Genomic DNA, 23,177 nt, shown 5'->3' on the forward strand with positions numbered 1-23,177 from the left:
AGAAGAGACAGAATCAACCACATTTGAAGAAATAATGGACCCAAAGCTTTCCAAAGTCGATGAAACCTGTAAACCTACAGATTCAAGTAGCTCAGTAAACCCCAAGCAAAGAAAATAAGAAAACTGTTCCTAGACACTTCATGATAAAACTGAGCAAAATCATTGATAAAGAAAAAAACCCTAAAGATAGAGAAAAATAGACATGTTAAAAATAACAGCAAAGTTCCCAACTGAAACAGCAAGAGAGAAGATGGTAGAGCAACAGCTCCGAGGTCCTGAAACTTATAAAGAAAAAATATGTCAAATAGAATTCTATACCCAGAGAAAATATCTTTGAATATTACTATGAAATATATTTCGGATGTTCAAATTTGGAAGAATTCATCTCCAACAGACCTGCACTACTAAAAAGGAAAATGATAACGTAGAGATATAGATCCACACAAAAGAATGGACACTGGTGACTGTAATTACATGGATAAATATATGATTGAAAAAAAAAAACCTTGAATCTTAGAAGACAACTGAGTGGCTGGGTGTAAGGCCTGGGCTGGAAGGGTGGGGTGAGAAGGCGCCGCGCCAGATAAAGGGCAAAGGTTGCCTTGCGCCTGCGCCTTGTGTTCCTGACTAGCTGCGCTCCCTGCCCCCAACACCACCGTCGTCTGGGAAACGGTCCCAGAGCTGCTGAGCCGACCTACTGGTGTCATGGCAGACCCGAAGACAGCAGCTGTGGGGCCGTTGGTGGGAGCGGTGGTCCAGGGCACCAACTCCACTCGCTTTCTGGTTTTCAGTTCAAAAACAGCGGAACTACTTAGTCATCATAAAGTGGAATTAACACAAGAGTTCCCAAAAGAAGGATGGGTGGAACAAGACCCTAAGGAAATTCTTCAGTCTGTCTATGAGTGTATAGCGAGAACGTGTGAGAAACTTGACGAAATGAATATTGATATATCCAACATAAAAGCTGTTGGTGTCAGCAATCAGAGGGAAACCACTGTAATCTGGGACAAGTTAACTGGAGAGCCTCTCTACAATGCTGTGGTGTGGCTTGATCTAAGAACCCAGACTACTGTTGAGGATCTTAGTAAAAAACTTCCAGGAAATAGTAACTTCGTCAAGTCTAAGACAGGCCTTCCACTGAGCACTTACTTCAGTGCAGTAAAACTTCGTTGGATGCTTGACCATGTGAGAAACGTACAAAAGGCTGTTGAAGAAGGTAGAGCTCTTTTTGGTACCATTGATTCGTGGCTTATCTGGAGTTTGACAGGAGGAGTCAATGGAGGTGTGCATTGTACAGATGTAACAAATGCAAGCAGGACAATGCTTTTTAATATCCATTCTTTGGCATGGGATAAAGAGCTATGTGACTTTTTTGAAATTCCAATGGACCTTCTTCCAAATGTCTTCAGTTCTTCTGAGATCTATGGCCTAATTAAAACTGGGGCCCTGGAAGGTGTGCCAATATCTGGGTGTTTGGGGGACCAGTGTGCTGCATTAGTAGGACAAATGTGCTTCCAGGAAGGACAAGCCAAAAACACCTATGGAACAGGTTGCTTCTTACTATGTAATACAGGTCGTAAATGTGTGTTTTCTGAACATGGCCTTCTGACCACAGTAGCTTACAAACTAGGCAGAGAGAAGCCAGCATATTATGCACTGGAAGGTTCTGTTGCTATAGCAGGTGCTGTTATTCGTTGGCTAAGAGACAATCTTGGAATTATAGAGACCTCAGGAGACATTGAAAAACTTGCTAAAGAAGTAGGAACTTCTTATGGCTGTTACTTTGTCCCAGCCTTTTCAGGGTTATATGCACCTTATTGGGAGCCCAGTGCAAGAGGAATACTCTGTGGTCTTACTCAGTTTACCAATAAATGTCATATTGCTTTTGCTGCATTAGAAGCTGTTTGTTTCCAAACCCGAGAGATTTTGGAAGCAATGAACCATGACTGTGGAATTCCATTTCGTCATTTGCAGGTAGATGGAGGAATGACTGACAACAAAGTTCTTATGCAACTACAAGCAGATATTCTGCATATTCCAGTAATAAAACCCTTTATGCCTGAAACAACTGCACTAGGAGTTGCCATGGCAGCAGGAGCTGCAGAGGGAGTAAGCGTTTGGAGCCTTGAACCCCAGGCTTTGTCGGTTCTCAGGATGGAACGATTTGAACCACAGATCCAGGCCACAGAAAGTGAAATTCGTTATGCCACATGGAAGAAAGCTGTAATGAAGTCAATGGGTTGGGTTACCAGTCAGTCTCCTGAAAGTGGTGATCCTTCTATCTTCTCTAGTATGCCTTTGGGATTTTTTATAGTGAGTAGCATGGTAATGCTAATTGGAGCAAGATATATCTCGGGTATGCCGTAATAATACCAGCCATGGAGTCCCAAGGTGTAAACATTTTACATAATGAAAGCATACAGCAGTTCTGCCTCTTAATATAATGACACTATTATAGACTCTGATTTTGTTTATAAACCACTTGCTACATGACCCATGAGAACCCTGGACTTGTGACCTGAAATAAAGAAAATACATTAGAAGAGCACTGTAGAAATATTGAGTGTGTTTTTTAACATCGCCAGGGTTGGGCCAGCCATCTTGAAGGCTGACCCCCTCGATTGCCATAACATTCTGCCCCATTCTTTCTAAAATATAGGCTATTAAGGTTGTATTCATGGAATCTTTTTATCAACTATCCTCTAACACTTATGGACCCAGATTTGGTGCTTTGTGTTACACACACTTGATTAAGAGCTGTAATTAATCTGCTAAAATTAAGGGACTTTTTGTCACTGTTATTCTTGTTTTTAATAGGCTACAAGTCCTCCTTTCTACATATTAGAGAAACTACATCTTCACTGAATGTTTAAGGGAAATATTTGCTAAATTCTTACAATAGACATTTAGTATTTTCATAGGTTAGATATTTTCCTGAAAAATATTTTCCAGATTGAAATTTGTAAGACAATTTACATGTTCTCACTAATTACTATTTTACTGAATTATTGTGTGAATCCTAGAGGGACAGGGACACTATTTCCCTTTTTTATATCATGTCTATATCATATAGAGTAGCTCATTTATAAGATAAAAGTACATTGTAGTCAGTAGATTATAACATGGATGGTCCTAAATACTGTAAGGTAAACAGCTGTATTCATTTTGGGGCAATGTGTATACATATTATTTATCAGGAGAAACCAACAAAGGCAGTATTTAAAATTTAAGTATGTTTTATGATGCTACAAAAAGTATGTTATGATTGCACCAATATTTCTTATAACTTACCCTTTTAATATATTAGCTGGATATATGCTGGGAAAAAACACTGAAATATTTCAGCAAATATTGCTTTCAAGTAGGAAAAAACAAATGACTGTTCAAACAAAATTAATAATATAGTATGAAATTTCAGCATGTCTAAAAGAAAACAATAGCAAAGAAGGGGATAAATGAAGGTGTAGTAGTTTGAGACTCATATATTCTGTGGGAAATGATATATCACTTGAAGTTATAGTGATAATGAAAGATATATACTATAAATCCTGAGATAACAAAACAAAATGTTATAATTAAAAATATACATTAGAACTATGAAAATATTTAATTCTAAATAAGATACAAAACAGATGAGGAACAAAGAAAAGGTAGGAAAATATATTTAACCCTAACCATACCAAAAAGCACATTAAATGCAAATGATTTGGTTACCCCAATTAAAAAGGAAACTTGTTAGATTTAAAAGCAAGACCAAAATATACACTGCCTCCAAGAAACATACTTTACACATAAAGGAAAAAATAGGTCAAAAGTAAAAGGATAGAAAATGGATATACCATGCTAATAACAATCAAAAAGAAATATCAGACAGTAAATTTCAAAGCAAAGAACATTAAAAGTGATAAGATCATTTGCAGTGATAATGGGATAAATTCAAGAGGACATAACAATTCTAAATATTTATGCACCTCATGATGGAGCTTCAAAATACATAAAATCTTATAGAACTGAAAGGAAAAATAAAAAATTGTGTAATTACAGGAAGATATTTCAATACCTCTCCCTCAATATTTGATAGAAAAAGTAGTTAAAAATTTACTAAGGCATGGATTTTAACAATACTCTCAAACAACTTGACTTCATTGACATCTATGGAAAATGCCACCCAACAATAGGAGAATATATATTCTTTTCAAGTGGACAGTGAACATTTACCAAAATAGACCATATAGAGCCAAAAAGCAAGCCTCAAAAAATTAAAAAAGATTTCTAACAAAGTATGGTGTCTGAACACATTAGAATTATAAATCGACGCTAGAAAAATCTTTAGAAAAGTCCCCAAACATTTGAAAACTAAATGAAAAACTTTAAAATAATTGATAATTAAAGAGGTAAAGAGGGAAAATAGAAAGTATCTGGAACTGAGTAGAAATGAAAGCACAACATGTTAAAATTTATGAGAGATTGTTAAAGCAGTACTTAAGAAGAAATTTATAGAACTAAATGCCTGTATTAGAAGGGAGAAAAGGTCTTAAATCACTAACCTCTGCTTCTACCTTAAGAAACTATAAACAGAGTAATAAATTAAGCCCAAGCTAAATAGAAGAAGTAAAGAAATAGTAAAGATGAGAGCAGTAGTAATCGATTAATTCTAAAGAAGATACAAAACAGATATAGAAAATAGAAAACAATCACAAAATGGAAAAACTGATATAACCAAAACTTCGTTCTTTCAGAGTATGAATATGATAAACTTTTAGTCTCCGCTACTAGAAAAAAAGAAGAGAAGACAAAAATTATCAGTATCAGGAATGAGAATGACATTACTACTACAGGTCCTGTAGGATATTAAGCATAGTAAAATGAGAATATAGAAATATTATGAAAACCTTATGCCAGTGAATTTGATGACTTGGATAAGGTGAACAAATTCATTGGAAAACGCAAACTTCTTAAACTCAGGAAAATATAGATAACCAGAATGAATGTGGCTCCAGTGGTGCAATTGGTTAGCGCGCAGTACTTCTAAGATAACCAGAATGGCTCTATATCTCTTAAAAATATTAAATTTCTAGCTGAAAACCCCTCTTACAAAGAAAACCTCAAGTTCAAGTGGCTTCTTTCACACTTATAAGGAAGACATAATGTCCATTCTACACAAATTTTTCCAGAAGACTCTAAAGAAGGGAAGTCATTCTATGAGGCCAGGTTTATAGCATTATCCTGGTTCCAATACCAGGAAAAGAAGATGTTACAAGAAAAAACAACTGTGGACCAATATCTATCATAAACATGGATGCAAAAATTCTAAACAAAATTTTAGCAAAATTAGTTTATCAATATTTGAAAAGAATAATACATCATGACCAAGTTGAGGGAATGTAACAATAGGATAACGAGTCACTGTAATTAGAAATATCAATGTACTTCACCAGATTAACAAACTAAAAAAGAAAAACTACATGAGATATAAACTACACAGTAACCAGAATACTTAAAAAACAAAACAAACAAAAAAAGAGTGACTCTACCAAATGCTAGTAAAGATGTAGAAGAACTTGCCTTTCATATGTTTCTTGTGAAAATGTAAAATAGTATAAGCATTTTGGAAAACAGTTTGAGAATTTCTTCAAAAATTAAATATACAGGCCGGGCGCCATGGCTCAAGCCTGTAATCCCAGCACTTTGGGAGGCTGAGATGGGCGGATCACAAGGTCAGGAGATCCAGACCATCCTGGCTAACACGGTGAAACCCTGTCTCTACTAAAAAATACAAAACACTAGCCGGGCGTGGTGGCGGGCGTCTGTAGTCCCAGCTACTCGGGAGGCTGAGGCAGGAGAATGGTGTAAACCCGGGAGGTGGAGCTTGCAGTGAGCTGAGATCCGGTCACTGCACTCCAGTCTGGGCGACAGAGCGAGACTCCGTCTCAAAAAAAAAAAAAAAAAATTAAATATACGTATATACGTACAATCCTAGGTATTTACCCAAGAGAATGAGAACATATGTCCATACAAATACTTGTTCACAAGAATTGTTATGGCCAAAAGCTGTATACAACTCAAATGGCAATCAACAGGTGAAAAGATAAACAAACTATGATGTATCCAGACAATGGGATACTATTTAGCAATAAAAACAAATGAACTATTGATAAACACTATAACATAGTTGAATTTCAAAATAATTAAAGGAAATAAGCCAGAAGAAAAGAATATAGTATGATCCTATCCTTAGAAGATTCTAGAAAATTCAAAGTATTGTACAGTGTCAGCAGATCAGTGGCTGCCTGGGAACTGGGAGAAGGGTGATGAGAAATTGGCAGGAAGGCTTAGGAGGCGTGATTTTAAAGGGGCACAAACAAAATGTGGGCGGTGATAAATATATTTATTATAGTAATTATTGTGGTGGTTTGGAGGATAAATACATATGTCAAAATTAATCATATCAAACACTTTAAATATTTGCAGTCAATAATACCTCAGTAAAACTATTTTTTAAAGGAGAAAATTATATCCAGACTCTGAAGGAATATAGCCAAAGTTTATTCAAGTAACTTAATCTCTGCTCTTTATTATGCATACTGATGTATCCTCACTGAGTCTGCAGTGAGCTAGCATGGGGTGTACCAGTTCCTCTCTAGCAGGTCTGTGAGCTCTATTTGAAGTCATTTGTGTGATTAGACTGGAGAAGTACATGATAATGTCTAGTATCATTTAAAACAAATTAATTTCTCATTTCATTTATCTGGTCATAATTTTCCATCTGGGACCTATTCCAAATGACCTTATGAAGAGTTACAAACAAAGATATCATAAGAAAATCAGAAATAAAAGTCCTCAAACTCAACATCTCACTCTCACTCCTTCCCTATGCACATTCCTGTGCTTATCAGCTTACCTTTTTTAGGTATCTTTACCTTTAAAAGTCTCATTTTCTTAACTCATAGGATATTGGTAAATTACAATACTTTACCCCAAGGCTATAAAGGAGCTTCTATATACTTTATTATAAAATTATCTAATTAATAATTTCTCTATATTGCCACTAAGCAGAACTACATGGTGAAATTATGATGATGGGGTCTCACTGCATGCATGTTATGAAACAGCAGGTCATCATTTAACGTCAGGCATATGTGCAAGTGAGAGAGCATGAACTGGAACACTAACCAGGAGAAGGAAAAGCATCTAATTCTGATGCTATTTTCCAAGAAGCCATTTTAGAAATTTAAGTTGTGGCTGGGAGGGGAGGAGGCCAGTAAGAAAGAAGAGTCAGAGAGAGAAAAAGTTGGGGGACAGGAAGAGAAAGAGAGAAAGAGGAGAAGAAGAAAAGAGAAACTAGGTGAGGAAGGGAAAGAAATGTTAAGGTATCTGAAGAGAAGTCAGATGTATTATTGAATCTAATTTAAAACACCTCATGTGATATCAATGTAGAAGCAGCACTAAACAGCTAGATTATTTCTAACTGAGTTCTGGGAATGGAAACCATATACACTGCACTGAGATAGATAAGCATCTCCCCCTCCCCACCCTACTCAGAATCTGGATTACTATCTGTTTGTGCATGATTTCTGGTGCTTATATTATCATTTTGATATTAATATTCATAATCTACCAAGGAACCTATTGTTTCACTCATGGTAAACCCTCGTTCTCAATGCATGAGTCTAAATGTTACATTATACAATCCTCATTTTGGTGGGAAATTATGTACCAACTCTATGACTGCTGTATATGGAAAATTTGATTTCATGCCTTTTTTTATATCTTGTGAACTAATAAGATCCCCTAGGGTAATCTTCCAGCAAAGTCTAGAATAAATACAATACCATCTCAGTAAGTCACCTACTTTAACCTCCCACTGAAATGACAGCTCTATAGTCTGTCTATATTCTGATTGTTTCAATCAATACAAAATGAATAAACTTAATAAACTTAATATTTAAATAGCCCCCATCGTTTCCATCAACAACCTTTAAAGCTCAATTTATTTGAGCCTTGGAGAAATTGCATGTGATCCTTGTTTTCTATGTGTTTAGCATACATTATACTTCATTATCATATCATCCCTCAACAAAACTATTTATTTCAGAAAAGAAAACAAGAGAAATGAGAAGGCCTTGACCTTTGGTGGGAAAAAAACAGAAAAATACAGTCTTACAGTGGTAGGATTCTATTGTTAATTTCATATTAAACTATATATGAAATTCAGTTTACTGTTTAAAAAACAACAAATCTTTCTTATATTCAGTTATTAGAATATGTTTTTCAAGTGTCATAGGAAAGTAAAGTTTGGAAAATATTTATAATGCCAAAAATAGTAAGGAAACACTATACTGTCTATGCCAGTAGCTTTGAAAGAGAGTTGAGCAAAACCAGGACAAAAATGTTCTAGTAACTGCAAATCACGGTAACTCTATTTTGTTTAGATTTTTCTCTAAACGGAAGTAGACAATATGCTTAATTGCACCTCCCTGCTTCCACCTTTGTGTGGCCTCAGCAATGTGACCAGAGCAGGGCATGAATAGACACCCTGGGAAGGAATCTTTAATTAGGTGTTCTCTCTGTCTCTCTCTCTCTCTGCTCTCTTCTCCTCCCTCTCTCTGCTCTCTCTCTCCTCTGAGAAAAAGTTTGGCTTCACTTCACTGAATCAACTGATCACTTCTTCCACATTCTCTTTCAAATAGGTCATGGATATTTACCATTAGCTCAGTTTTACAATTAACAACATTAAGGGAAATAACAAGAAAATCATCTTCACAATCCAAAAAGTTATAGCATTAGTATTTAGGAGATGATTCATCTGGGGAATATGATTAGTTCCATAGAGTTTAGTATTTCCAAAAATACAGTGTTCTCGAAGAAAACTCCAAGACTACATTCATGTGCCAGAAGAGGTTGGAGTTAGGTAAGGTTCAAGAGCGGTGGCTCACGCCTGTAATCCTAGTACTTTGGGAGGCCGAGGCGGGCGGATCACGAGGTCAGTAGATTGAGATCATCCTGGCTAAAATGGTGAAACCTCATCTCTACTTAAAAAATAAAATAAAAAAATAGCCAGGCGTGGTGGCGGGTGCCTGTAGTCCCAGCTACTTGGGAGGCTGAGGCAGGAGAATGGCATGAACCCAGGAGGTGGAGCTGTCAGTGAGCCGAGATCAGGCCACTGCACTCCTGGGCAGCAGAGCAAGACTCTGTCTCAAAAAAAAAAAAAAAAAAAAAAAAGAGAGAGACAATCTAATCCAACATCATCTAATCCAATGAAGTAGGTGAAAATTTTAAGTCACTTACTAGATGTCATTAAAACATGTTGAAACAAAGATTAGAAAAGAAGTTTTTCGATTTTTAATGTTCCTCTAGTTTCACCCAATTGATAGTGCTTTTCTTGGACTACATCTACCTACACCTCATACTTTCTAAAAGATGAAAGTAAAGGTAATAATAACCATTTATTAGACTTCTTATGAAACTTAGGTAATGTCTTGACCAATGAATAATTTGGGGCACATTTACTTACTCATACACACATACAAATTCTATGGCCCATTAAGCCAGACACATTCTGGAAGATTCTGAACTATAATGAAATAATTCTCTGTTCACTCATGATTTTCTATTCCTGAAAAAAAAATTTACAGATTATCTGGGAATCCTTTCAGTTGGCAAGTGAACTGGCAGGTGTATCATTCTTTTCTAGATACAAAGCTTGTTACTAACTTCCATAACATTTGTTTCCTTTCAGATTTACCAGGTCATCCCTTCCTATCAAAGAGACAAGGAAATTTCCTTCTTCTCCTCTTTGTCTCCTTCTTTTCCCTTCTTCATTCTCTTCTTTTTCTTTTTTTCTGAAACAAATTCATTGAGTCATATCATATGGTATTTACTACTCGTACTCACAAACATCAAAAGGATGGCAATCTGTTTAATATCCTGCAGATGAACATGCGCTAAAAAGTGGCATTGGCAATTGGACATTTGCTGCCCACTGGGCACCAAGCAGCGATGTGCTAAAGATTTGGCGTGCTGTTCCATAGAGAAGAATGACATTCATTACAGTTGTATCAAAAACAAATTATCTACCAAATGTTTGCCTCAATAAGTACTTGGACAATCATTTGTCTGTCTTTCATTCATCCCTTCACAGCTTTTACCCTTCAGCTCTTGTCAATGTCCAATACTTTGCATTTGTGTTCTTCTCTCATTTGTTTTTGTGAGTTCACTACAGTTTCACTTTCTTATACCAGGCCCAACATATATTATGAGAATCATGCAATGCCCAAATAAGAGGAACAAGGACAAAAACAAAATATTTTTATAACATCTCAGAGTGGCTCATTTTTGTCATATAACATATAGTTGCTACTGCAGAACTACAGATGTTTACTTTTCATTTTCCAGATGTCAAAGACTGTTATAAGTTAACCTATAATTTAGAAAGAGAAACTTTTACATTTAAAACATATCCCATCGTAGTTCATTTTGCTCCTATAACAGAATACCTGACACTGAGTAATTTGTAATAAACAGAAATATATTGGCTCACAGCTCAGGATAAAGGGAAATCGTAGATCAAGAGGCCAGCATCTTGTGAGGGCCTTCTTGCTGTGACATTGCATGGAGGAAGGCAGAAGGTAAGAGGGAACAAGAGAGGGGACTAACTTGCCCTTTTATAACAGCACGAGTCCCACTCATCAGGATGGAGCCCTCATGGCCTAATCACCTCTCTGAGATCCTACCTCTTAAGGCTGTTATAATGACAATTAAATGTCAACATCCGTTTTGGAGGAAACAAAAGTCGAAACTGCAGCATATACCTCATGAATTTTAGCTGGAAATTAGAAATCATAGATGTCAGACCCCTTATCTTAAAGATTTAGAAACTGTGTTGCAGAGGAAGTTATGGTTCCAGGTCCAAGGACTGGTTTGTGCCTGATAATGCAGGGAGTAGAACCCAGGGGAGCTTTCTTCTATATGACACTGCCAATTTTCCTTGAAGATTTCAATTTTTAAGAATAAAAACAGTGTTCTCCAAGCTCATATTTGGAGGTATTTGTAAATGTAGTAACAATCACACAGAGGTTTCCCTCCAACATTCAATTAATTCCTGAGGAAAGAGGTATGTCGGGGGAACTGAATTTAAAATTGCTTTTCTTTTCCTTCACCTTCATTCACACTTTTAGTTCAAGTGTCACTATTATCCCCTGCCTGATATAGTACAGTAAACTGATTATCTTGTTCCATCTGTAATTTATCCTCAACATTTGCAATATGATTCTTCCTCCATTCCCATTCCTTCCCCTTCTAATCTCTAGCAGCATTGGATTTTAACATCATTTTCCCCCCAGGTCCCCAGATTCAGCTTGGAAAGATTACAATCCCTCACCTTATAACCCCTAGAAAGTCCCTGGTCTTTTTATGTTAAGACAGAGCCTTCTAGGTTTTCCCATGCTTTTCAGAAAGGAAGATTTGAACTCCAGCTCCACGTTCTCTCAAAGCCCTCCTGGTTGTTTTCATGGATGTTTCTTGAGCATCTTCTTCCCTAGTCCTTGCTCATCAGCATGATGTTTGTGGGCTCGGGTTGGTGTTGCCACAGGTGTTCTTAATAGTTGCAGATCTGGATGATCAAGGCAATAATTCATGCCTCCAAGGAAGGAAAGTGATAAAAAGGCAAGAGGTAGTAAAAAGGCAAGGCATAGAATGGGCAAAAATAGTTGCAAATAATTTATCTGGTGGGGGATTAATATCCAGAATATATAAAGAAATCCTACCACTCAATAACAAAAAACAAAAACCAAAAAAAGCAACCAAATTAAAAACTAAGCAAAGGACTTTAATAGACATTTCTCTAAAAAAGATATACAAATGGCCAGGAAAAACAGGAAAAGATGCTTAACATCATTACTGATTAGGGAAATGCAAATCACAATCACAGAAAGATACTATTAGGATGGCTATTTAATTAAAAAAAGAAACAGAAATAAGTGTTGGAGAGGATACGGAAAAATTAAGACCTTTGTGCATTGCTAGTGGTAATATAAAATGTTGCAGTTGTTGTGGAAGACAGTATGGCAGTTCCTCAAAAAGTAAACATAGAATTACCATGAGTCAGCAATTCCACTTCTAACTATATACTGAAAAGAAGTGAAAACATGGGTTCAAAAAGATATATGTACATCAGTGTTCATAGCAACATTATTCACAATAGCCAAAATTTGGAAGCAACACAAATGTTTGTGGAAATATTAATGAATAAACAAAATCTTCTATGTACAATCAATTAAATACTATTCAGCCTCAAAAGGAGTGGGATGTTTACATTTGCTACAAAATGAATGAGCCTTGAGAACAATATACTCAGTGAAATAAGTCATACACAAAAACACAAATATTGTATGATTCTATTTATAAGAGGTGCCTGGAACAGTCAGATTCCTAAAAACAGAAAGTAGAATCATGTCATCAGACGCTAGGGAAAGGGAGTAATTATTTTTTAATGAGTATGCAGTTTCAGTTTGGGATGATGAAAAATTTCTGAAGATGGACAGTGGTGATGATCGCACAACAATGTGAATGTACTAAATGTCACTGAATTGTACACTTAAAATGGTTACAATGATAAATTTTCTATTGTGTATATTTTACCACATGAGAACTCTACTTTTTTGTGGTTATGACCCATCCAGGACTGATATAAGTGACATCTAATACCACCTCATGGATCATGCCTTTCATGTCACAAATAACTTAAAATTATCATTATGCTAACAATTTCTAAATATGTTGTTAGCCCTTCTCCAAATTCATATATCCCCCTGGTTATTTTTTTTTTTTATTAAAAAAAAAGTCCTATTCTCCAAATAATAAAGTTCAGAGGTGATGTTTTTTCAATAGGCATTTTAAAATAATATTCCCTAAGAAATATGGTAATATTTGCTACCCTGAAAACTTTCTACAGTCCAAGTGAAATTCTCTCATCAGTCTCATGTTATACAAGTGTACTAGTTAGTTGCCTTGAAATGAAAGTATAGTTAATTACGAACAATAGGAGAACAAAGAAAGGGGGAGATTGAAGGACTCATAGCAGAATTCTCATTGGAATGCTTCAAAAGAAGTCTTAACACATAGGGTTTATCTTAGTTCAATTATTCTTGTCTTCTAGGAAAATACATGCTAATAATAAAGAACTTGACTTTATGTGCTAAAATATATGCTCTAAAGCTAGTTTGTCTTTAAAAGTGGTACATTATCCATAAAGCATTAGTTTCAAATTTTAGTATTCTTTGCATAATAACCCTGAAATAATATGCATTTTAGTTTTCAGAATCGTCAAGAACGTAAAGAGAGATTCTTTTCACCACAGAGAGCTTTAAGCCCTTCTCCCTGATCCTTATCTGTTCCCTTTCTCACATTTCCTGGAAAAAGAAAAAAATGGGCATGACCCCAAGTGTGGCTCTGAAATTGTTGCTCTGTAAAGATATCCATCTGTTCCTTTCATTGTCTTCCTAGTCATATTTGACTGGGTTTGGGATGTCCAAATACATTTCTGTTATTGTCAATACTACAGAGCCAAGAACTCTTTGGACAAGTAAACTGCATTACAAGCAATTGCCTTATGTGTCCTCAAAAGAATTGCCCTTGCCGGGATCCAGAACCTTTATTGCCAGAGAGGACGTGGAATACTCAGTAGGAAAAAAATGTACTTGATATTAGACCTGCTATCAAAATGACCATTTTAAAGATCATATTATGTAACAGAAAACAAAACTCATCAAATGTCCAGTGAATATGGCATTTTAAACTTGACCTTTCCGAATTGGCTGATATTTCAGAAATTTTTATTTTTCATGGATGTTTTCAATAGTTTATATCTCATACATTTTACTTGATATAACTACACAAGGATAAACAGAATATATAAACTATATAAGAAGACATAATTCCTGTTTATTCTTCTCTAGGGTATAACCACAGGACCAATTTTTTAAAATGCAACAGAAAATTCATTGAGCTGGAGGTTTTTTCTTAATGAATAAGCATAGACGTGAGTTTTATTCTTTTTATTCCCAGAGATCTTCTGGATCAATCTTGAGTTATAACTTGCTTCTGAGTTGCTACCTCTTAAAGAAGAAATATTTACAGAAGTACGTTTTTGATAAGTGCTTCTATTTTTACAAATAGAAAATTTTACAGATTTTAAATCCAGATATGGAAAATTCGAGACAGTAGTACTAAATCACTAGATTCATTAAGCCAGTTATCATTACTGAGTGTCCTGTACATACCAAGTATGGTGTCATCTAGACATTGGGAATATGAAGATGAATAAGATAATTTACCTATAATAATGTATAATTTTATAGCAGAGGCAAGCACACGTATTAAATAAAAATGTGATGGCTATTTCCCCTGGGCCACATCAGACTGGGGATAAAACCAAAGAAAATAATAAACATTATTTCTTGAAGATACCTCATGGGAATGCCATCTCTCATGCTCTTCCCTGTGGTCATGCAGGGCTGCTCCAGCATTCATGCTAACATTTGCCTTAGAGCAGAGGCGATGATGAGAGTTCTATTCACAAGAGTGCCATTTGTTTTGCTCACTATTCTTTACACAATCTTACCTATACATCTTCCTTTATAGGTATGTAACCTTTTCCTTCCTCTCCACATCTAAAGAACATTTTAAAATATTCATGCCAGAACCCATCACCAGAAATTTTGACTTAATTTCTTGGCATATTGTTTGAACTACAGAAGTGATTCTAATCTGCAGCCACGTTTGAGAACTGCCGCAAGAGACTTCCCACTGTAATAGGTTTCTTGACCCAACCAACCAAGCCAGCACACAATCAAGCCCAGCCTCCTAGACCTAGAATCATTAAAAGAATGTCTCGCCCCTGGCCTTTTTCATCCCTTGCTTCTGGGCTCTAAAATTGCTTCTCAACAGGGCTGAAAGAGACTGAGATGAGAAAGGCTTGACCCAATCTACTAAAATGGGGAACATTACTCCTATTGCTCTGCAATTTTCTGTACTCAATTCCAAATAAAAATAGGGCAATTGTTCAGCTATGTGAGCAAATAAATCCAGTTTTAGCTGCCAGTTAGAGCTGGAATTATATCATATGCAACTGAAAAGACTTCCACTAATATAACCTCCTTTCCAGGCTAAATTTTGTGTTACCTGCTTGGAGTTCCTATAAATTATTGTACACTCCTCTAGGAGCAGTTAATAAATAGCATATTAATTAAGTGTTTGTCTGCTTTGTCTACTAGACCACAAGCTTTCTTAAGCTAGGAGCTCTCTTATTTTTGTGTCTATGTGTGTTTCTTTCCAGTAGAGTTTGGCAGAGAATAGATGTTCAATTAAAAAAACAACAAAATGTGATGACTGGGTAAAAAATGAATAGCTTCCTAATGTTTAAAGCATTTATATTATTTCTTCAACAGAATTAACACCTAAAATTCTAAAATGTCTCTAAAGAAACTTTTAATTAAAACATTTACAAAATAATATGGCCCGCCACTGTGGCTCATGTCTGTATTCACGGTGCTTTGGGAGGCCAAGGCAGGAGCATCATTTGAAGCCAGGAGTTTGAGACCAGCCTGTGCAGCACACTGAGACCCCATCTCTACAAAAATACAAAAATTAGCCAGGTACAGTGATGCACGGCTATAGTCCCAGCTGCTCAGAAGGCTAAGGCAGGAGAATCACTAGAAACCAAGAGTTTGAGGCTGCAGTGAGCTATGGTAGTGCCACTGCATTCCGGCCTGGGCAACAGAACAAGACCAAGTCTCTAAAAATTACAATAATAATAATAATAATAATAATATAATATTAATACTGCTTAGCACATCAATAGTAAATCTTAAATTCTACTTAGCTGTCTACCCCACTGTGCTATCACATTCTAGAACTGAGTACCTGTTAGCAAGTTGGCAGTATTTTAAGTCATGCATAAGATATAGTAAAAAAATAAATCTAAGCCTAGAATTCTGAAGGTACCATATTTTACCCATTGTAAACACCGTGTTTTGAAAAATTGTACCTATCACTGAATAAATCTTCTGTTAAATCTTTCTTGATTTAAAGCTAACGGGTCAATAAAATTACTCAAACTATGGCCAGTCATTGAACAGACTAAAGTTGATTATATAGTTTGTTTATTTATCTGTACTTATTTTTCTCTGAATTTTCTTCATTCAAAATGTAGCACATTTCCCTAGTAAACACTTTGTTATTTTATTAAAGAATCACTGAGTATAAACATATCGTATTTGAAAAAATCAATATTAGCTAATAAAGTTGGAGCAATTGAACAGTGGGATATTAACAGACATCTTGTCTGCAAAATAAAATCCAAAAGTGCAAATTCTTCTATTATACAACCTACAAAATTTCATGTGTCATAATAGGTTATCACTCTTGTTTGACAATCACAACAAGCTCTAATCCATCTTTGCTCCAGTGGATTAGAAAATTCCAATGTAATGAGTATCAGCCAACTTTAAGATGCGATAGACTGAGTGTTTGTGTCCGCTCACCCTAATGCATGTATTGAATGAAATATCAACCTTCTATATGATGACATTAAAAGGTGGGACTTTTGGGAGGTAATTACATCATGAGTGTGGAGCCCTTGTGAATGGAATTAGCGCCCTTATAAAATAAATGCTAGAGAGCTCTCTTGTCCTCTTCTTCTGCCTTGTGACGATACAAGGGGAAGACTTTCTGCAACTTGGAAAATGGTTCTTAGTATTGGAATCTGCTAGCAGCACCCTGACCTTGGACTTCCAGCCCCCAGAACTGTAGGAGATAAATTTCTGTCGTTTATAAGCCACTCAGTCTATGATACTTTGTTTTAGTAGTCTGAACTAAGACATACTATTAACTTAAACTTTTTCCTGACTTTTAGCAATTGTATCTTAAATTTGGGTTTAATCTTGAACTTACACTGTAGACACTTTGCAATAAGTTAGATTGAAATGCAGATTATTTGCATAAATATCTAATTCTCAAATAAAATAAAATATTCATATGCCATATTAGCCAATATTTTGGTTACAAGTATTTTATTAAAGCTGATAGAAAAATGAAGGATTTTAAAATCTTCTTTAGTTCTATTTCCCTATTTCCCCCCCATTTTAAAGCAATGAAAGGCACTACTTTTTTAATAAGGTGAAAATCTACCAAAAAAATGACAAAAGCAACGAAGTATTACAAACTTTAGGTATGGAAAGAAGACAAATAAAGAAATTAGACTACACTAAATAGCTTTATTTCCTAACATGATCCACTTGAAGTGTTTTCTATTTATCACAATGAATGATGTCACTATCCCGTCTTGGAATCCAGAAACCTGAAAATCCTATTTAACATCTCTATTCACCTTACCACACAGCTCCTTGCTCTCTAAACTATGTCCATGTTGTCATAAAGTCTTGCCAATCTTAGATCATAAATATTGCTTAAATCTATGTACATTTCTCCAGCTCTGCTACTGATACCCTAGTTCAATATATTTCTGTTTCTGACCAAATATTTACTTTAACAGCGTCCTAACTATTGTCCTCCCATCCTTCCAGGTTTTCACCACACCACTATCCCCTTTAGAAACAAGTGAGTTGCAATTTAAAATGAAAATTTAATTACTTCTCTTCCTCTCTTTTTTTTCACTATTCTAGGGTTAATACCAAAACCTTTAATATGACCTTTCAGGCTCAGTGTGGTCTGGTCCTGCCTCATCTCCCAACGAGAGCCCTCTCACTCTCTAAGTTCTAAATATATGACCTTCCTTTAATTTCTGTAACATAGCATTTGTCTACAGCGTTTAGTTAAATGTTTGAACCCATGTCTAACAAAGCACTGTGCACAGGCTCATAGGCAATAAATATCCTGGTGACTGTACAGAATGAATAAATTAATTCATGAATAAATGAAGTATAATATTGCAAGGTAATGTCATATTAAGTGGATATGTAGAAGCCGAACTTCTGCTCTGTCATGCAAAATACATATTTTAAGTTGTTTTCTTCAAAAAATAAGCCACTAGTCAGCACCATTGCATAACATATAAACAACTCATTACAACTCAAAGCAATAGTTCTTTGACTCCCATGACAAGGGATATTCATCTGCACTGTGATTAGGAATACAAAGGGCCCTTACATATCATATGCAATAATTAAAATAATATTCATTTTTAGTAATCTCTGTGAAGAGTGTTTTATTTCTGTTATCAAGTATTTTGAGTGATTTCCTCAAGCCTATTATTTTGTGTCTTTGACTTTATTTGTATTTATTTTAGTTTTGTCATTCTAATATAGCTTTCATGTTTCTATTAATGCTTATTTTTGTCTTCCATTTCTATCTTAAGATCTGCCTGACAACTTTTAATCTTTTGCTGCTTTATAATCTCCTTTGTATCATGGTGTCTCCTTTTATAGCTCTTTTTTCTCTGTATGTTTGTATATATGTGAATGTATGTATGTGTATTATAAATATTATATGTGTATATATTACATGCAAATGTAAATATATGGTTTGTAATTTCTTTGAAAGTAAAAACAGTTACTTGTCAGACAACTGTCTGTGTCTTTTTTATAACTACTTTGTGATGTGTGTCTAACACTTATTGAGCACTTACTATTTGCAGACACAGCTCTAAACTGTTAATGCTAATTATATGATTTAACATAAATGCTTTATTTGCTTTGCATATACTATTGTACTTTTTTTTTTTAGAGAGATGGGGTCTTGCTATGTTGCCCAGGCTGGACTTGAACTCCTAGGCACAAGGGAACCTTCCACCTCAGCCTTCCGAGTAGCTGAGATTACAGACATGCCCCACTGCACTCAGCCACATACTTTTTTTTTTTTTCCATATTTCTTCCTAATTATTAGCCGTCTTTGAAAGAATAGGATGAGTTACTTGGAATTACAAAGCAGTGCTGCCAGGAGGGGATTGTAATGTAAACTGAAGTTTCAGCAGACTCCATTGGGCTTGTTGTCTTGTTGTCTCTAACGCCTCCTTCTTTCCTCAACCAAGCTCAATCTCAGGCCAGGGGTTGCAAACTCAGATGCCTACAAGCACTATGTATACATAGGCATTACAAGTATATGATAAGCTTATGATAAACCAGTCTACTTTTTACATTTAAAAACATTCTTTTTGTTAAAAATTATATACTAAGGTATTTTTCTCAATATTCTTACTCAAAGTTCAATAGTTACAAACAAAAAGATTAGCCATATGCATACGCACTCAAAAAAATTTTAAAAAACAAAAAAAAACTATGAAGAACTGAGACAGCACACTGATCTCCATGAAATAAGGGGAGCTATCCCAATGCTAAACCAGACTATTAAGTACACCTGGCAAATGTTGAGAAGTTATCAGGAAGCTGAGGCAGCGTGCAGAGAAGCAACACAATCCACATCTGACCTCAGGTAGAGCACATTTCTTCCCTCAAAATAAGTGTCTTCATGCTGAAAGGCATATCCAATAATCTGTATATCTATATTTATATTTTAATTATTCAGTGCTTATTCTTCCTATTGCAGTAGTTTGCATAGTCACCTCTTTGGAAATCATATTCCCATGTTTTTTTTAAGTTGGGAGAGTGAATGATACCACACAGTATTAATTCTACTCTACTTATCCTTATAAAGTTTAGCTGTTATCTACCAGTGTATTAGTTGTGAATTTTTAAGTTTCAGAGTTTTTTTCACATGTCAACACATGGAAGATACATCATGTGTTTTCTTAACAAATTGGAGAGAAATAAATGAGCATAAATTTTCCTTCCCACTTTGGGTGAAATATTATTAATTCAGAGCAACAACACTGATATCTAATATTGATCTGAAGATTTTATAGCAGTTACTATGTTTTGATTAATTTTTAAGCAGTGTGGCATCTGAATTGTTTGTTGACAAATTCAGGTTTATTCTTCTATAGATTGATGATTTCAAATTAGGGGACCCATGTTCATTGCAGTAAATCTTACTGTTATATAATAAATAAAAGTTCAAAACAATGTAAATGACCAGCAATATTGAAATTTTCAAGTGTATTCTATAGTCATTAAAATAATGTTATTAAAACATTTAATACAATGTAAAATGTTCAGAATATAATCATCCAAGGAAAGAAAATGGATGCAAAATCATATTTAAATAGTCTTGACTTTAGAAACAATATATAAAAATATACATAAAACAATTCAGACAGGACGTCTATTAGTCTGTTAATTGTGCTTATCTCCGAGTCGTAAAATTATGGATAGTTTTTAATTTTCTTCATTGTGTTTTCATTGTATCTTCTAAATTGTCTCCATTAGACATGGATTTTATCATAAGAATAAATAAAATTGTATAAACAGTGATTTCTAGAAGAAAAAATGGAAAAAATAGCCTATGGTAACAGAAAGGTTTGGAATTACTACCTTAATGTCACAATAAAAATCAGCAAGGCAAAAGAAGAGGTAAATTTATCATTCCATATCTTTTTTAGAAGATGACAATGACTCCTGAGACTCTTTTTAGATACAACGCTGAACAAATCATGGTTACTTAACCAGCCTAGTAGATTGTTTAGTCTTAATGTGAAAAGAAGGACATGATATTCATCCTTTGATTCCAAAAACAAAAAATGGTAAAATGAATAAAATTAATTAAAATATTTAAAGAAATTGTAATTTTTTTAAACGTTATCACTTTTCCGCCCTTACATTTTGTCTTTCAGTATGTTGAATAAAATACACTCAGGCAAACTTTTGGGTTTAGTATATCCTTCAACATTTGTGCCACGATTGCTAGTAACAACAATATATAACAATAATATCAATAAATCCAGTGTATCGAAGCACTTGTGAAATAAAACTCATACTATACAATTCAGTTTTGCTTTAATAAAACATCTAGAAATTCTTAAATACAACATCATCTCAAGTGAAACAATGAACATTTAATAAAGAAATAATTTAGTTCTTAATTGAGAGTGTCATCGAATGCCAAATACAGATTTTGTATTGGAATAAGTGAGCCTTTCAATTTAACAGAATTGTTATTGCATTTTCATGTTTTAGGTGAAGAAGAGTTCCCTAGGCTCAGATTTTAAGCATTGTCAACCCTCACAGTTCAATGAATAGATGAAATTGTAGATGAGACCAAGAGTAAAAGTTAGCACTCCTGTAAGCCTTCTGTTTATTATTCTGCTTAACATCATTCAGGATTAGTTACAGTTACAAAAAAGTTCTCTGACAAGTATTTGATTAGTTGTCTTTAAACATCCAAGTATTTCAAAAAGTCATCTAAACTATATTTCTGGTAGACCAGACACCCTTTAGTAATGGTTGCTTTGTAGCTACTTGCTTTTACAAAAAGTATTTTGAACAATTTCACTGTGAAAACTTTATGTGTGTATATATATATATATATACACACACACATACATATATTCCAGCATGAATTATTCTCCAGGGGAACCTTTACCTTAAAGCATTCCGGTTTGTTTCCAAGGCTCTTGTTTCCATTCAGAAAGAAAGGTGAGGTCGGGAAGGGAACCTCAACCCCATTCAGCATGAGGGTCTTTGTCAGCCATCACCAACAGCAGCAGGGTTTATGACAAATGAGGAGCCAGGCTTCCAGCTGAATTTCAGTTTAGTTATTTTTGTTTTAATGTATGTGTGAATCAATTAATCCTGTCATAGAAGGGCATCGTAAACTGTGTGCCAGAGTTAATGAGTCAGACATTATCACATCATTACACCAGCTGGCATAATGTAGCATGTGTTGTTTGTCATAATATACACTGCCATGCTTAACAACCATTAATTGTTTACACGAGCAGTCATATTTTTCTTCAAAGAACCTTCAGCGACTGGATAATATTTTGAAGGCTTTTTAAGTGAATAACTATTGCAAGAAAAGGATATCCTCACTAAAACAGTCTACAATGTAAGAAACCGAATCAAGGGGAAGACATTTAGATGACAGTGAATGTCTTGAGGATCAAGATACTTCTTCTTTTCAAAGAAAACCCCCATGCTGCAGAATCAGCAAAATGCTAAGACTGAGTTACATGATTGATTCAACTATTGTCAAGAAACTGCTGGTGAAGTAGAATTCTCTAGTGGTACATTTTTTTAGAGGATCACTGAGGCCCATATCTAGGATACATGTATTACCACTAAGACTTTCTGATAGAAGATACAATCATGGATTTACAACAGTTTTAGAAAGTGTTATAAAAAGCTTGGCTATTTTTGTTTTCTTGGCTGATGAAAGGCAGCATGTGGTCATCATAGCCTAAAGTTATAGTTTACCAGCTCTCTGTGGATTGGTTTCAGGCAACTTCTGCACATTTTCATTGGCCATATGGCTTTTTCCGGCCAAACATGAACACCACAAGTTAAGGTAAAGTTTCCAAAAGAGTCATAGCATAAATCATGGTAACCTTTAACCCAGAGCTGATTTTTCTAACTGGCTATTTGGTCATAGGTTAATAGTGTCTCAATTAGCCAAAGAGATTTAATAGAAAAATGAATTTACTATAAACACAAATGATTTTTACAACAAACGAGCAAGTAAGAAATTAAACTAAATGCAAGAAATGAACATAAGGAAGAACTAAACTAAATGCTACTGATGAAAAAAGATCTGATAACTGATACGAAAGCACTTTGCAAAGTGCACACACTGCTATTGCACTAGAAAGTGCTACTATAATTATTGCTACAATTGTAACCAGTTTTCATGAAAACTGTTAAAACTGCTTATGATTATTTGTATGATTACAGTAGAAATAAAGAAAAAATAATAATCTTATGCAGATCAATTCCATAGAGTTTCAAAACTATTTTACATTGCATGGAAGAAGAAATAGTGATATTGTGATGTACTGAAAATATTTCAAAACACTATTCTTTTTTTACTTTTTTGGTTTTCTATTGATATATAATATTCGTACATATTTATGTGATACATATGGTATTTTGTTACATGCATACAACATGAAATGATCAAGTCAGGGTATTTAGGATATCCATCGTCTCTAACATTTATCATTTCTATGTGTTGGAAACATTTCAAATTCTCTCTTCTAACTATTTTGAAATATACAATATGCTATTGTTAATTATAGTTACCCTTCTGTGCAATTGAACATTAGAACTTAG

General features: G+C 34.8%; 1 protein-coding gene across 1 annotated transcript; it reads left to right on the plus strand.

The window, feature by feature from the left end:
- The first annotated feature begins 618 nt into the window (after positions 1 to 618).
- GK2 (glycerol kinase 2) lies at positions 619 to 2,553 on the plus strand. Its single transcript, XM_023222561.1, has one exon. The coding sequence runs from the start codon at positions 706 to 708 to the stop codon at positions 2,365 to 2,367; it is 1,662 nt and encodes a 553-aa protein (XP_023078329.1). The 5' UTR covers positions 619 to 705; the 3' UTR covers positions 2,368 to 2,553.
- Positions 2,554 to 23,177: the final 20,624 nt, after the last annotated feature.

Source organism: Piliocolobus tephrosceles, chromosome 3 (assembly GCF_002776525.5).
Source record: "Piliocolobus tephrosceles isolate RC106 chromosome 3, ASM277652v3, whole genome shotgun sequence".
NCBI lineage: Eukaryota > Metazoa > Chordata > Mammalia > Primates > Cercopithecidae > Piliocolobus > Piliocolobus tephrosceles.